The sequence below is a fragment of the Cherax quadricarinatus genome, chromosome 97 (genome assembly GCF_038502225.1).
Source record: "Cherax quadricarinatus isolate ZL_2023a chromosome 97, ASM3850222v1, whole genome shotgun sequence".
Classification (NCBI taxonomy): Eukaryota; Metazoa; Arthropoda; class Malacostraca; order Decapoda; family Parastacidae; genus Cherax; species Cherax quadricarinatus.
This window is the reverse complement of record NC_091388.1, coordinates 8,390,853-8,407,671: the sequence shown is the minus strand read 5'-3', so window position 1 is coordinate 8,407,671 and position 16,819 is coordinate 8,390,853. Positions and strand designations below refer to the sequence as shown.

The 16,819-nt window shown below is 42.0% G+C and overlaps 1 protein-coding gene across 1 annotated transcript in view; it reads right to left on the bottom strand.

Annotated features, from left to right (window-relative positions):
- Positions 1-16,819, bottom strand: part of Slip1 (SLo interacting protein 1) — a 480,758-nt gene that overhangs the window by 59,477 nt on the left and 404,462 nt on the right. Inside the window, exons 4-6 of the mRNA XM_053800206.2 lie at positions 9,714-9,959; positions 7,351-7,449; positions 3,437-3,537 (exon numbers count right to left, since the gene is read on the bottom strand). Of these exons, the coding sequence (XP_053656181.2) occupies positions 3,437-3,537; positions 7,351-7,449; positions 9,714-9,959 (446 nt within the window). The remainder of the gene's footprint in view (positions 1-3,436; positions 3,538-7,350; positions 7,450-9,713; positions 9,960-16,819) is intronic.

Below are 16,819 nucleotides of genomic sequence, written 5' to 3'. Positions count from 1 at the left end.
ATCCAAGTTTGGAGGATGAGCAGGTGCATTGTCCATTACTAACAGCCACTTGAGATCCAATTTCTTTTCCAGGAGATACTCCTTCACACTAGGGCCAAACACTTCATTGAACCACTCGACGAAATTTCCCTCGTGACCCATGCCTTATTATTAGATTTCCAAAACACACACAATTTACTCTTCATAACATTGTTTTTCCTGAACACTCTGGGATTTTCAGAATGGTACACTAGTAATGGCTTCACTTTGAAATCCCCACTAGCATTAGCACAGAACATTAGCGTCAGCCTGTCTTTCATAGGCTTGTGTCCTGGCACTGCCTTTTCTTCTTGTGTAATGAAGGTCCTCTTTGGCATTTTCTTCCAAAAGAGGCCTGTTTCATCACAATTGAACACTTGTTCAGGTTTCAGTCCTTCAGCCTCTATGTACTCCTGGAATTCATGCACATATTTTTCAGCCGCCGAACTGGCAGCCTCACTATGCCTTACCACACTGTGTATGCCAGTACGGTTCTTAAATCTCTCAAACCAGCCTTTGCTGGCCTTAAATTCACCCACATCACCACTATTTGCAGGCAATTTCTTTACCAAATCTTCATGCAACTGCCTAGCCTTTTCACAAATAATCTAAGTCATAAGAGTATCTCCTGCTAATTGTTTCTCATTTATCCACACCAATAATAACTTCTCAACCTCTTCGAGTACTGGTGATCTCATTTTTGTCAGCATAGTTACCCCCTTTGCAACAACAGCATCCTTGATTTCCTTTTTCTTGGCCACTATGGAACATAAGGTTGTGTAGGGTTTCTTATGAACATCAAAATGGTATACAATACCGACAGGTTGTTAGGTAAGACACATATGCAACAGTTAGACAACTTTATTCCGAAACGTTTCGCCTACACAGTAGGCTTCTTCAGTCGAATACAGAAAGTAGGCAGGAACAGTAGAGATGTGAAGACGATGTAATCAGTCCATCACCCTTAAAGTCGTAGAATTTGAGGTTGTCAGTCCCTCGGCCTGGAGAAGTTCAGTTCCTGACTATGGAACTGAACGTCTCCAGGCCGAGGGACTGACAACCTCAAATTCTACGACTTTAAGGGTGATGGACTGATTACATCGTCTTCACATCTCTACTGTTCCTGCCTACTTTCTGTATTCGACTGAAGAAGCCTACTGTGTAGGCGAAACGTTTCGGAATAAAGTTGTCTAACTGTTGCATATGTGTCTTACCTAACACAGGGTTTCTTATACCTCCTGGACAGTTCGGCCACACTTGTACCACTTTCATATTGTTCAATGATGGTATTCTTAAATTCAATCGTATTTCTCACCTTCTTTACCACAGGCTTGGCACTAGGAGCTTTCTTTGGAGCCATGGTAGCTTATTTAGTACTTGCAAGCACTAAAATAAATGGAATACGTATTATGAAATATTTCGCTGGAGCACGTGAGGGGACCTTCGCTCACTGGTAAACAATGCCAGACTGGCTGCCCCCCCGGCTCACGCCGTGGGTACGCGTCCCGGACGAACTACGACTCGCAAGTCAACCTATGAAAAGCGAGTCCATGTTTATACGAAAATACCCCTATGATTGGTGAAATTTACGATTGCCGGGAACTACGAAAAGCGGGGGACCACTGTATTACAAAGACAGGTCATATGGTCATTTACTGTGTTGCTGTGTAATCAGTAGAATGGAGTATTCTGTTAGGTAATGAAGTTAAATAGTAACAAAGTTTGATTGGGTCACAGGTTGACATTTATGAGACACAATAATGAGATACATGTATGAGATAAAATTTATGAGATACAATTATTCAGTATTTATTTAGTTGTGGGTGAGTAAGTGATTTTTGAGAAGAGACTTGAATTTATAAACAGACAGTGTTTCTTTTATATTCACAGGTAATGAATTCCAGATTTTAGGGCCTTTTATGTGCATTGAGTTTTTGCACAGCGTGAGATGGACACGAGGAACATCAAAGAGTGATCTGTGCCTTGTGTTATGGTCATGTGTTCTGTTGAGGTTGGTAAGGAGATGTTTGAGGGGAGGGTTTATGTCAGAGTTAAGTGTTCTATGTATGTAGTAGGTGCAGTAATAAGTATGGATGTTGTGTATTGTGAGTAGGTTTAGAGTTTTGAATACTGGTGGAGTGTGCTGTCTGTAGTGGGAATTTGTTATCATTCTGACTGCAGCCTTTTGTTGGGTGATTAGTGGTCTGAGATGGTTTATTGTTGTTGAGCCCCATGCACAAATTCCATAGGTGAGATAGGGGTAAATAAGTGAGTGATAGAGGGCCAGGAGGGCTGACTGTGGAACATAGTACCGTATCTTCGATAGTATGCCTACGGTCTTGGAAATTTTTTGGGAAATTTGTTGTATATGTGTTTGAAATTTGAGTCTATTATCAAGGTGGATTCCTAAGAATTTTCCCTCTGTGCGTTTTGTGATAGGTGATCCATTTATCATTATGTTAAGAGACACATCTGTAGCTCTGTTACCAAACTGAATGTAGTAGGTTTTGCCAATGTTTAGAGTAAGTTTGTTGGTCCTCATCCAGGTTGATAAGCGGTAGCCTGGACCCTAACCTGCCGTATAAGTTGGGGCCTTACTGTATCTACAAGATACAGCCTCAAAAATACAAAATGAGCCCCAGAGCTGAAGATAAAAATTATTATGTAGACTGAAGTCACAAAATCTAGTGGTACTGTGCAACAATCAGGAATTCTGCATTTGCAAGGACCTCTACGAGCCTAAATTTACATATTTTGGTATTCAACTATATTAAAATGTACTTTATGTGTAACACAAAATACTGCAGTAAAAAATTATTAATAGTACTGTACTATCACTTCATATGCTGTATAAAACATTCATTAACCTTGATATATTAAAATTTATTCATTAAGTTAAATATACTCAAATATAAAATTGTGTAGTTATATATTTCTGTATCATAAAACAGTAAACTTTTAATATACAGTGGACCCCCGCATAATGATTACCTCCGAATGCGACCAATTATGTAAGTGTATTTATGTAAGTGCGTTTGTACGTGTATGTTTGGGGGTCTGAAATGGACTAATCTACTTCACAATATTTCTTATGGGAACAAATTCGGTCAGTACTGGCACCTGAACATACTTCTGGAGTGAAAAAATATCGTTAACCGGGGGTCCACTGTAATTTATCTCAATATAGCACTTTTAAATAATTGACAAAATGCACTTGGTAAACTGCATTTTTAACTCAGTTCATCAACATTGTAAATAGTTCATTCACTAGTTTCTTAGATCAACCCTAATTACCTCCCATACTTTGTGTGTTGTATGATCCATATGGGTTATGCACTTCCCCATGGATATATCAATAATCTACTGCCATGGTATATGCTGATCAAGATTAATCCTGATATTAGGTTCTTGCACCAACCTGCTTGTATGGAACTCTGAATTTGCATCAAGAAGTTCTACCTCTTCATCCTCTTCCACTACGTCCTCCAGCACCTCCCCCTCGACTAGGTCATCCTCGTCCTGAAACATATCATGCATTGGTTAACAATCAGTGTTATACATATATGAATAAGAAACATGTGCAACACATAGGAATCTTCATCATGAAAACGTTCTGCCAACCAGTGACTTTTTCAGTTCAATGCAAAACTTATACACTGGAGACAGTAGAAGATAAGGTAATGAATCCCTTAGTCTTGCAGAAGATGAGGTAATCAGTCTCCCTGCCTTGGGAGGTGTTTAGTCTACTAGTTAGTGAAACAACTTCATAATGAAGATACCTAGGAGTTCCATGTCTCTTAGTCATTAAGGTGTCTTTACTGTATAGTGTAATTAAACAAACCTTACAATTATCTAGGCACTTTACAGGTTGGAAATGCATAGGTCAATCCAAAATCATGAGACTATATCCTTTTTTTTTTTAACAAATTGGCCGTATCCCACCGAGGCGGGGTGGCCCAAAAGGAAAAACGAAAGTTTCTCTTTTTAAATTTAGTAATTTATACATGAGAAGGGGTTACTAGCCCCTTGCTCCCAGCATTTTAGTTGTCTCTTACAACATGCATGGATTACGGAGGAAGAATTCTGTTCCACTTCCCCATGGAGATAAGAGGAAATAAACAAAAACAAGAACTATAAAGAAAATATTAGAAAACCCAGAGGGGTGTGTGTATATATATGCTTGTACATGTATGTGTAGTGTGACCTAAGTGTAAGTAGAAGTAGCAAGATGTACCTGAAATCTTGCATGTTTATGAGACAGAAAAAGACACCAGCAATCCTACCATCATGAGACTATATATGTATATATTTTTTGTAACACACCAGCCTTCTCTTACTGAGGTAGTGTGACCCAAATGAAGAGACTTTCACTGTCATTCACTCTATCACTGTCATACCAGTGGTATGCCATTACTACAGCTCAGATGCCCCTCAAAACTGCAGATATCTCTACCCCTTCTTCAGGGTGTGGGCACTGTACTTTCCACCTCCAGGACTCAAGTCTGGCTAACCAGTTTCCCTGAATCCCTTCACAAAATGTTATCTTGCTCACACTCTAACAGCTCATCAAGTTCCAAAACCCATATGTCTTCACTCACTCCCTCACACATGCCTGTTGGATATCCAAGCCCTTATACAGGAGGGCCCCGCTTTACGGCGTTCCGCTTTACGGCGTTCCGCTAATACGGACATTTCAAATTATGACCAAAACTCACTATACGGCTCCCCCCACCTGACTTTCTAATACGGTCACCGTGCCCCACCCTGTTTGTTTACATTCTCCATGAGCTCAGTAAGCACTAAGTCTCTCCATTTTGTCTGGAAACTCCAAAATTTCAAATGTTTTTAAAAGTTATTTCATATTTTATATATACTCTGATAATTATACTTATGTATACCTGTACCTAAATAAACTTACACACATCAAGTCATTTAAATGTCGTATATTACGTTAATATACACATTTTCATTAATCCATCCATGATATTTTTTTCAAAATTATATAATAAACACGATGCATAACATATAAATAAGATAAATACACCCCACAGTAGAATAAATAAACATAAATGTGATCTGTGGTAGCAGAGACTTCCACAAGTGGTAATAATAACAATAGTCACGGAGTCTCATTGTTTTGTTTACTCTGTGCCTGGCCTGTCACCTCTCATGTATTCATTCTTTCTCTCTCTCATTTATTCGTTTTATCTCATTTACTTACTCCTGACCCTACATTAAGACTACAAATATTTTAAGGTAAGTAATGAGTGAACTGTATATACATTTTATCGCTCTGGGATGCTTAAATATCATAGAATAGTATGTGTGGGTGGGGTGGCCTGGTGAAATAGCCTGCCTATTACAATACATACCACACTTGATTTCTTACAATAAATACTACTTGTCTCACCCTAGATTAAGACTATAAATATTTTAAGGTAAGTAATGAGTGCACTATGTGTGTATTGTACCTTTTTATTGTTTTTTGATGCCTGGTTCTATTGCTAACTTAATATATGTTAGTGTAAACTTGTTATCTAGTGTTTGTATGCATTTATAAGTGGAAAAAAAGGGTGTTCCACTTTACGGCGATTTCCGCTTTACGGCGGTAGCCTGGAACCTAACCCGCCGTATAAGTGGGGCCCTACTGTATATACATATATATTAGGCATATTCTAAAGAAAAGTTTCAAAGGTTAGTGGACGAGTTTGGGAATGTGTGTAAAGGTAGAAAGTTGAAAGTGAACATAGATGAGAGTAAGGTGATGAGGGTATCAAATGATTTGTGCAAGACAGGTATACAATACCGACAAGATGAAAGTTAAGACACTTGTGCAACATCAGAAATTGGATACCACATTGGTGAGAGGGAGTATGGAAGAAATGAATGTCTTCAGATATTTGGGAGTTGACTTGTCAGCAGATGGGTTTATGAAGGATGAGGTTAACCACAGAATTGATGAAGGAAAAAAAGTGAGTAGTGTATTGAAGTATATGTGGAGACAAAAGATGTTATCTATGAAGGCAAAGACAGGAATGTATGAAAGTATACTGGTACCAACGCTCTTTTATGGGTGTGAAGCTTGGGTTGTAAATGCTGCAGTGAGGAGGCAGCTGGAGGCAGTGGAGATGTCCTGTCTAAGGGCAATGTGTGGTGTAAATATTAAGCAGAGAATTCGGAGTGTGGAGATTAGGAGGAGGTGTGGAGTTACTAAAAGTATTAGTCAGAGGGCTGAAGAGGGGCTGTTGAGGTGGTTTAGTTATTTAGAGAGAATGGGTCACAGTAGAATGACTTGGAGAGCGCATAAATCTGTAGTTGAAGGAAGAAGAGATAGGGGTCATCCTCGAAAAGGTTGGAGGGAGGAGGTAAAGGAGGTTTTGTGGGTGAGGGGCTTGGCCTTCCAGCAAGCGTGTGTGTGTGTGTGTTAGACAGGAGTAAATGGAGACGAATGGTTTTTGGGACTTGACGAGCTGTTGGAGTGTGAGCAGGGTAATATTTAGTGAAGGGATTCAGGGAAACCGATTACTACAGATCTAGCCAGACTTGAGTCCTGGAAATGAGAAGTACAATGCCTGCACTTTAGAAGTGGGGCCTGGAATATTGACAGTTTGGAGAGACTTCTAAACTGTCGTATCTGAGTGCCTCTGCAAAGGGAGTAATTATGTATGAGTGAGGAGAAAGTGTTGAATGTTGATGAAAGTATTTTCTTTTTGGGTTACCGTGCCTCGGTGGGTGATGACCTACGTGTTGAAAAAAGCCTTTTTATGTGTTTCATTGTCAATATGTGAGTTTTCTCTCAATATAAAATGGGAATTTAGTCTGAAATGCTGTATATTCTATGTACTTTGAATTATACTGACCTAACTGAATTATAACACTTTTTAAAAAATCACATTTATGTACCTCATTTACTGCAGGAAAAAATTATATTACATTTGTAAAAGTCTTTAATGAGAGGCTGTAAAAGTAGACAATATCAAGGCACGAAAAATATATAAAAGAAATTAATACCACTTAGATATGCCAGGAAAGCTTCATTTTTCTTTTTTGTGCTGGTTGAGAGATTACAGCCTTAATTCATTTTTTTTATTTTAAGCACTCATACTAATTACTATAGGGCCACCCTGCCTTGGTGGGCCACCCTGCCTCGGTGGGCCACCCCGCCTCGGTGGGCCACCCCGCCTCGGTGGGCCACCCTGCCTTGGTGGGCCACCCTGCCTCGGTGGGCCACCCTGCCTCGGTGGGCCACCCCGCCTCGGCGGGCCACCCCGCCTCGGTGGGATACTGCCGGTGTGTTGAAAGAAAGAATAAAATGAATGTAATATAACTCACATAGTACTGAGTTCTTGATACAAGCAGGATAACTCTGGTCCCACAGCTGGCAAAGAGCTCTTCTGTTTGTGCCCGAGTGGTCAGTTCGACACCATTGATCTGCAACAGTTTAATATATTAGATACAGTAGATCATACTGAAGTACTTATACAGTGCCTGGGGAATGGGAGATAATAAAGTTCAGTCTGAAGAAGAAACTTACAGTGCTGATTCTTGTGGAAGGAGGGCCAAACCTCCCTTCTGTCTCCATCTTGTTGCTCATCTGTAGGGCCCACTGCTTCTCAAGGATAAAACAGTAACTTGAAATATCACTATGAGGCAGCAGTCTGCTACAGAACTTCTTTGATACAGCAAGTCTTCACCTTGCCATCCTCCCATTCATTACTCAGGACCTTGTAATAACTATGACACCAAAAACTTGCATGTTATAAATGGTATGCAACACCTACAAGTTGCTAAGATGCGTGTGCAACACTTGGGTGTCTTTATTGTTGAAATGTTCTGCCTGTACAGCAGGCTTTTTCAGTTGAATACAAGTTATTATAAAACAGAAGACGTTGTTTTAAGGTGATCAGTCTCTCAGCCATGACAGAAAGTGGTCAGCCCCTTTGGCTAAGGAACTGATCACCAAGGCTTGTTCAGGAAGGCTGTTGGTGCTAGCACAACACAGTCCAAATTAATACTGACCCTGCCCAGTGCCTTAAAAACTAATCAAACCTGACAATATTTTGATATTTTTATTACCGATGTTTCACCCACTTGACAAAACCACTGTAGAATAGGCAAACACTGTTGTTTATAAAGGTTTTTTGTTAGTGGTTTTGTAAATTATCTTCCCTAAGGCCAAGTCTCAGACCAGATCTCCTAGATTAGAAAGGAAATATTAGAGGACCCCAATGAAAATACAGTGGTACCTCAAGTTACGAACTTAATTCATTCCAGAAGGCCATTCGAGTGCCGTTACTGAACGAATTTGTTCCCGTAAGGAATTATGTAAATTAGATTGGTCTATTTCAGACCCTTAAAAATACACTTACAAAAATACACTTACATAACTGTTAGAGTTGCGAGCTGTTTGAAACTCGAGGTACCAGTGTAAGTCACTTTGACTTTTTCGGGTTAATCTAGGTAATTTACACATTACTCTGTATAATGGAAATAAATGGCATAAAATACCGACACAATGGAAATATAAACACAAATGCAGTATAATGTGATCCTTTATTGACTACGTTTCGCCCACACAGTGGGCTTTTTCAAGTCACAAACAGTTCTGTTTGTGACTTGAAAAAGCCCACTGTGTGGGCGAAACGTAGTCAATAAAGGATCACATTATACTGCATTTGTGTTTAATTATACTGCATTTGTGTTTATATTTCTACTCTGTATAATAATTGTAGTTATGTGGACCTGTACCTAAATAAATTTATTCACTTACAGGATTATGAAATATTAAAAATTATGGGTACAGTATGTGCTAAGTAAATGTAAGTAGAGTCTAAGATTCAACTATCATCTTACATGCTCATGAGACAGTAAGAAATGGTCAGCAATCTTGCCAATAAAAAAAAAAAACTTTAGTTTTGTACTAACAGGATGGTTAGTGGATGACAAATTATTAAGTTTATTCAGGTACAGGTACACAAATACATAAATTATGCTGTGTAGATTACCTAGGATAATCCACAAAGTTTTGATAATTTAATATCTTTATTACACAACAGTCCAGGGACTGTACCTCAACATTACAGAGGTACATAATGGGTCCAGGGACTGTACCTCAACATTACAGAGGTACATAATGGGTCCAGGGACTATACCTCAACATTACAGAGGTACATAATGGGTCCAGGGACTGTACCTCAACATTACAGAGGTACATAATGGGTCCAGGGACTGTACCTCAACATTACAGAGGTACATAATGGGTCCAGGGACTGGGCCACAAAGTTTTGATAGGTGAACAGGTTACAGTGGTAATGAACTATTTATATGTTTCTATAGTATCTAGTTACAATCGTAGTGAGTTATTTATGCAGACATTAACGGAGTCTCACTCACTCACTCACTCACTCACACACACACACACTCTCTCTCTCTCTCTCTCACACAAGTTTAAGTGGAAATGCATTGTTGACATTGGGTAAAGTCTGGGTATTTTTTCCAGAATGGTAATATACCACTGTGGACAAAATCCTTCGCCATTTCTTGAACATTTCTGAGTGAGTTGTCTCTGAATTCATTAATTTTGATAACACAAAGCAGCATTTGGAAACTTTATTTAAGACGCTGTAATAAGTATCGTTTACTCCACTCTGTGGGTGTTTTACTCACCACTCCAGTTACAAATTCCTCTCACTCACCTGTAAGATCTGGTCTCCAATCCTCAGTCTACCATCTTTAGCGGCCACGGTGCCATGTTCAATCTGAGATATCAGGACTTCCGTGACAACGCCCTTGTAGTCGTCTCCACTGAGTCCCTCGTCTTCTGCCACGCCCACGCCCTCGTCCTGCTCTGGCATGTGTGTGGGCGGCGGTGCAGGAGCATTACTGTAGTAGAGTGTCAAGCCCAGCTTCTCCTCAGATGACGCACGTTCCAAGATGATCTCCTGCACAAGGAAGATTATTATTATGGGGGGCGCTAAAAGCGTAGGGATTATACAGCGCCTGTGGAGGAGGAGGGGGGTGGAATGCATTGGGGGAAATGGAGCACAGATCTAAATCCCTAGAACAAGAGCCGTTCATCAGTATAAAGGAACCTCCCCTGACACTCTTCCTTGTGCACCCCTCCCTTGAGGAGCCTAAACTTGGAAGGCCCAAGTTCCACCCAATTAAAAAGGAAGGAGCACTACTGCAGGCCTACTGGCCCATACTAGGCAGGTTCATAATGCCTAGGCATAATAGAGGCTCTCTTTGCATTGCAACCCATTATTGTAAATACATAATCTCAATGTACTATTTGCAAAGACATAAATAAATAAAATAGGGCGCGGGAGTTAGATGCGGAAGTAGGCTCAAAGATGCATTAAAATGCATTGATTAAAAAAAAAAGGTAAGTTGTAGAGGCGTGAGAGTGAGTAGCACGTATGTGGGAGTAAGTTCCAAGCTGATTATTATTATTATTATTATTATTATTATTATGAAGGGGGAGCGCTAAACCCAGTTCCAGGCTGAGGGACTGATTACCTCAAACTCTTCCTCTTCTCACCCCTCCCTGCTTTGTATTGGACTGATGAAGCCACTGTGTGGCGAAACGTTTCATTAATAAAGATTCTCATATGTTGCATAAGTGTCTCAATCTTCAGGAATACTAGTACTGAATTATCGACAAGTTAGCTAAAAGGACACACATACAACTATGACATTTTATTGGTGCAACGCATCGCTCTCCAGGAGCTTTGTCAAACTATACCACGGGTGGGGTTTGAACCCGCGGTCAGAGAGTCTCAAAGCCACTGGGCTTTGTCAAGCCGTTCCTGGGGAGCGAACGTTGCCACAATGTCACATCAGTTGCACGTGACTCATTTTACCTAACAGTACCAGTGTTGCACACAGGAATTTCTACCCAGGTGGAAAATGCCGAGTTGAACAAAAAATGCTTCAACAATTACCATAAAATATGGAACCTGAGGACAAACTTGCCCAAGCAGAAAATCAACAAACACAGTGTCGTCTTGAAAGCAACTTTGACCTCTATAAGCCAGGAGATACATGCAGATACCATTACTGTGATCAAAGAGAATACCCCAGAGAGCTTTTAAACCTCTGATGATAAACATTATAACATCGGGGGAAGGAAAGAACAGATTTTATGTATATGGCCCAAGTGAAGAGTGAATTAATACCTATATATATCGTCTGTGTTGTTTGTAATGGCTTGATAAAGCTCCTGGAGAGCGAAACGTTGCCACAATAAAATATCACATTAGTTGCACTTGTGTTCTTTTACCTATAATAATCATCCACATAATGTCGAGGGGGGTTCGCGAGGAAACATCGGGATAAGAAATACACATGTTGGATGTCTTGGAGGTTTATAATTAAAAAAAAAAAACCAACATCATGGAATCTTGGTTCAGAGGACATCTACAAGACCTTCTTCACGGCTGCTACAACTAACCCATCGCTTTGGGTAGGACCTACTTCTCTGGGGAATCCCGCCTACCAGTGACTATGCCCTCGTCTGCTACACGTCCCTATCCACTGACGCCTATGTAAGTGCCAGTCTTCTTGCCTTTGCTCCAGATTCTCCTCCACCACGATGCTGTGAACACTAACTCCAAGACTGAGGCACTGATTACCTCATCTTTTGTATATAGTTCTACTGTCTTCTATTATGTCCTAGAATCTGTATTGATAAAGTCACTGGATGGCGAAACGTCTACAATAAAGATATCCAGATGTTGCACATGTGTCTTAACTTTCAAAAAAAAAAAAACCTGCCTACTGAGTGGACTGGGATTGACAGAGCGGGAGTTCTGGCCTACACCTTACATATGAGGATCTTGTGACGTTATAACTAGTAAGGGAGCCTACCCATAATAATAATAATAATAATATACTTACTACAAGTACATATACATGGTATACAGTAGGTTTACTCAGGTATACACAAATACAGTTACATAGATTATCATACATAAAGAGCGACATCGGCAAGTTTGCCGATGACACCAAAATAGGCCGTCGAATTCATTCTGACGAGGACATTCGAGCACTCCAGGAAGATTTGAATAGACTGATGCAGTGGTCGGAGAAGTGGCAGATGCAGTTTAATATAGACAAATGCAAAGTTCTAAATGTTGGACAGGACAATAACCATGCCACATATAAACTAAATAATGTAGATCTTAATATTACGGATTGCGAAAAAGATTTAGGAGTTCTGGTTAGCAGTAATCTGAAACCAAGACAACAGTGCATAAGTGTTCGCAATAAAGCTAATAGAATCCTTGGCTTCATATCAAGAAGCATAAATAATAGGAGTCCTCAGGTTGTTCTTCAACTCTATACATCCTTGGTTAGGCCTCATTTAGATTATGCTGCACAGTTTTGGTCACCTTATTACAGAATGGATATAAATTCTCTGGAAAATGTACAAAGGAGGATGACAAAGTTGATCCCATGTATCAGAAACCTTCCCTATGAGGATAGACTAAGGGCCCTGAATCTGCACTCTCTAGAAAGACGTAGAATTAGGGGGGATATGATTGAGGTGTATAAATGGAAGACAGGAATAAATAAAGGGGATGTAAATAGTGTGCTGAAAATATCTAGCCTAGACAGGACTCGCAGCAATGGTTTTAAGTTGGAAAAATTCAGATTCAGGAAGGATATAGGAAAGTACTGGTTTGGTAATAGAGTTGTGGATGAGTGGAACAAACTCCCAAGTACCGTTATAGAGGCCAGAACGTTGTGTAGCTTTAAAAATAGGTTGGATAAATACATGAGTGGATGTGGGTGGGTGTGAGTTAGACCTGATAGCTTGTGCTACCAGGTCGGTTGCCGTGTTCCTCCCTTAAGTCAATGTGACCTGACCTGACTAGGTTGGGTGCATTGGCTTAAGCCGGTAGGAGACTTGGACCTGCCTCGCATGGGCCAGTAGGCCTTCTGCAGTGTTCCTTCGTTCTTATGTTCTTATGTTCTTCTTATATGTGTAGAGAACCTGGGATAACCCAAACAAGTCACATTTATTTCCATTGGGTCCTTTAAATGTTGTAGTTGGGTTTATCTATCTACAAAGTTGCTGGGTTTATCTAAGTATACTACACAAGTACACAGTAACACTACTGACAATGTGACTTTTTTATAAATGAGATGAAAAGACGCAAATAAAATTTAATAACAAGTACTGTGAAGGAGTTTCCAAAAGCGATATTCAATCGTATTTACAGTCACTGTATGGAGGAGCTGTATGGTGGAGCTGTATGGAGGAGCTGTATGGTGGAGCTGTATGGAGGAGCTGTATGGTGGAGCTGTATGGTGGAGCTGTATGGAGGAGCTGTATGGTGGAGCTGTATGGAGGAGCTGTATGGTGGAGCTGTATGGTGGAGCTGTATGGAGGAGCTGTATGGAGGAGCTGTATGGTGGAGCTGTATGGAGGAGCTGTATGGAGGAGCTGTATGGAGGAGCTGTATGGTGGAGCTGTATGGAGGAGCTGTATGGAGGAGCTGTATGGAGGAGCTGTATGGTGGAGCTGTATGGTGGAGCTGTATGGAGGAGCTGTATGGAGGAGCTGTATGGTGGAGCTGTATGGAGGAGCTGTATGGAGGAGCTGTATGGAGGAGCTGTATGGTGGAGCTGTATGGAGGAGCTGTATGGAGGAGCTGTATGGTGGAGCTGTATGGAGGAGCTGTATGGAGGAGCTGTATGGTGGAGCTGTATGGAGGAGCTGTATGGAGGAGCTGTATGGTGGAGCTGTATGGAGGAGCTGTATGGTGGAGCTGTATGGAGGAGCTGTATGGAGGAGCTGTATGGTGGAGCTGTATGGAGGAGCTGTATGGTGGAGCTGTATGGAGGAGCTGTATGGTGGAGCTGTATGGAGGAGCTGTGTGGAGGAGCTGTATGGAGGAGCTGTATGGAGGAGCTGTATGGAGGAGCTGTATGGAGGAGCTGTATGGAGGAGCTGTATGGAGGAGCTGTATGGAGGAGCTGTATGGTGGAGCTGTATGGAGGAGCTGTATGGAGGAGCTGTATGGAGGAGCTGTATGGAGGAGCTGTATGGAGGAGCTGTATGGTGGAGCTGTATGGAGGAGCTGTATGGAAGAGCTGTATGGAGGAGCTGTATGGAGGAGCTGTATGGAGGAGCTGTATGGTGGAGCTGTATGGAGGAGCTGTATGGAGGAGCTGTATGGTGGAGCTGTATGGAGGAGCTGTATGGAGGAGCTGTATGGTGGAGCTGTATGGAGGAGCTGTATGGTGGAGCTGTATGGAGGAGCTGTATGGTGGAGCTGTATGGAGGAGCTGTATGGTGGAGCTGTATGGAGGAGCTGTATGGTGGAGCTGTATGGTGGAGCTGTATGGAGGAGCTGTATGGTGGAGCTGTATGGAGGAGCTGTATGGTGGAGCTGTATGGAGGAGCTGTATGGTGGAGCTGTATGGAGGAGCTGTATGGTGGAGCTGTATGGAGGAGCTGTATGGAGGAGCTGTATGGAGGAGCTGTATGGAGGAGCTGTCTAAAAGAGCTGACTGGAATGTTGAAGAGCTCTATGTTGACAAAATTTTATCTTTTTCAAGTTTATTTCTATGTTTTTTCACAATTTTAATTTTCAACTGTTTCCTGGAAAATAACTTGATTGATATGCGTAGTGTTTTGTTCGTCAGGAAACAGGAGTAATCTCTCCTGACACGGGTCTTGGTGGTGGTGGTGTGTTCGTCAGGAAACAGTATTAGTGTCTCCTGACACTGGTCTTGGTGGTGGTGGTGTGTTCGTCAGGAAACAGTATTAGTGTCTCCTGACACTGGTCTTGGTGGTGGTGCTGTGTTCGTCAGGAAACAGTATTAGCGTCTCCTGACACTGGTCTTGGTGGTGGTGGTGTGTTCGTCAGGAAACAGTATTAGTGTCTCCTGACACTGGTCTTGGTGGTGGTGCTGTGTTCGTCAGGAAACAGTATTAGTGTCTCCTGACACTGGTCTTGGTGGTGGTGGTGTGTTCGTCAGGAAACAGTATTAGCGTCTCCTGACACTGGTCTTGGTGGTGGTGGTGTGTTCGTCAGGAAACAGTATTAGTGTCTCCTGACACTGGTCTTGGTGGTGGTCGTGTGTTCGTCAGGAAACAGTATTAGTGTCTCCTGACGCTGGTCTTGGTGGTGGTGCTGTGTTCGTCAGGAAACAGTATTAGTGTCTCCTGACACTGGTCTTGGTGGTGGTGGTGTGTTCGTCAGGAAACAGTATTAGTGTCTCCTGACACTGGTCTTGGTGGTGGTGGTGTGTTCGTCAGGAAACAGTATTAGCGTCTCCTGACACTGGTCTTGGTGGTGGTGCTGTGTTCGTCAGGAAACAGTATTAGTGTCTCCTGACACTGGTCTTGGTGGTGGTGCTGTGTTCGTCAGGAAACAGTATTAGCGTCTCCTGACACTGGTCTTGGTGGTGGTGCTGTGTTCGTCAGGAAACAGTATTAGCGTCTCCTGACACTGGTCTTGGTGGTGGTGCTGTGTTCGTCAGGAAACAGTATTAGTGTCTCCTGACACTGGTCTTGGTGGTGGTGCTGTGTTCGTCAGGAAACAGTATTAGTGTCTCCTGACACTGGTCTTGGTGGTGGTGGTGTGTTCGTCAGGAAACAGTATTAGTGTCTCCTGACACTGGTCTTGGTGGTGGTGGTGTGTTCGTCAGGAAACAGTATTAGCGTCTCCTGACACTGGTCTTGGTGGTGGTGCTGTGTTCGTCAGGAAACAGTATTAGTGTCTCCTGACACTGGTCTTGGTGGTGGTCGTGTGTTCGTCAGGAAACAGTATTAGTGTCTCCTGACACTGGTCTTGGTGGTGGTGCTGTGTTCGTCAGGAAACAGTATTAGCGTCTCCTGACACTGGTCCTGGCTAAATAATGACCCGTGCCTGGTTAAGCAGCATCCTCTGGTCTACACGAGTCAGATCTGACACAGCTTCTCAAAACTCCTCTCCCTGCCTGAACCATAACACACCCTCACTAACTCACCTCTAGCCCCTTCAACCATGTCTATGGATTACTCCCCTCATAAAACCCAAGTTTATGTGCCTAGTAAACCCTGGCTAGAGTTACTAGTGAACATCTCTAGCGACGATGTGAGCAATATGTTCTGTACCAGTTTCCAGTGGGTGGCTCACAACCCAAAGTACCTGGGTTTGATCCACAGGCGAGATAAAATATATTAAAACGTTTCCTTGCACCTGCTGTTCCCGTAAACATATTTCTGGCAGTCAGTTGACCGTCGTGGGCTGCATTCTTGAGAAACCCACTCAACGGAAAAAAAGCCACACTGCATGGCTTTCAAGGGTTATCACTGTGTAAGAACCCTCCTAGATATAATTTCGTGATGTTTTTGCATGAGCCACTATGGCTTAAGCACTGTAGCTACTGCAATGCACATAATATACGATCATCAAGAATGGAAGAACACTGCAGAAAGCCTACTGGCCTATATTCGGCAGCTCTATACTCATGATGATAAATTAGACACATGTGCAACTCTTGGGAATCTTTATTGAGGAAACGTTTCGCCACACAGTGGCTTCATCAGTCCATACATAGGAGAAACTTGAAGAACAGGAGGAGAATGAGGTAATCAGTCCCTCAACCTTGAGTCGATGTGTTCAGTCCATCAATCTTGAGTAGAATACGGCAGATGAGCGGAGAAGCAGCTTATAAACCGTATGGCAGGAGAGGTGTAGCAGTCATAGGTAGTGTCACATTTGTTCAATGTGGAAGTAGGTCGTGCCCAAGAATTAGGCAAGCGAAGAATTCCCAAGTATTAAGATCCCAAGAAGTTGCACAT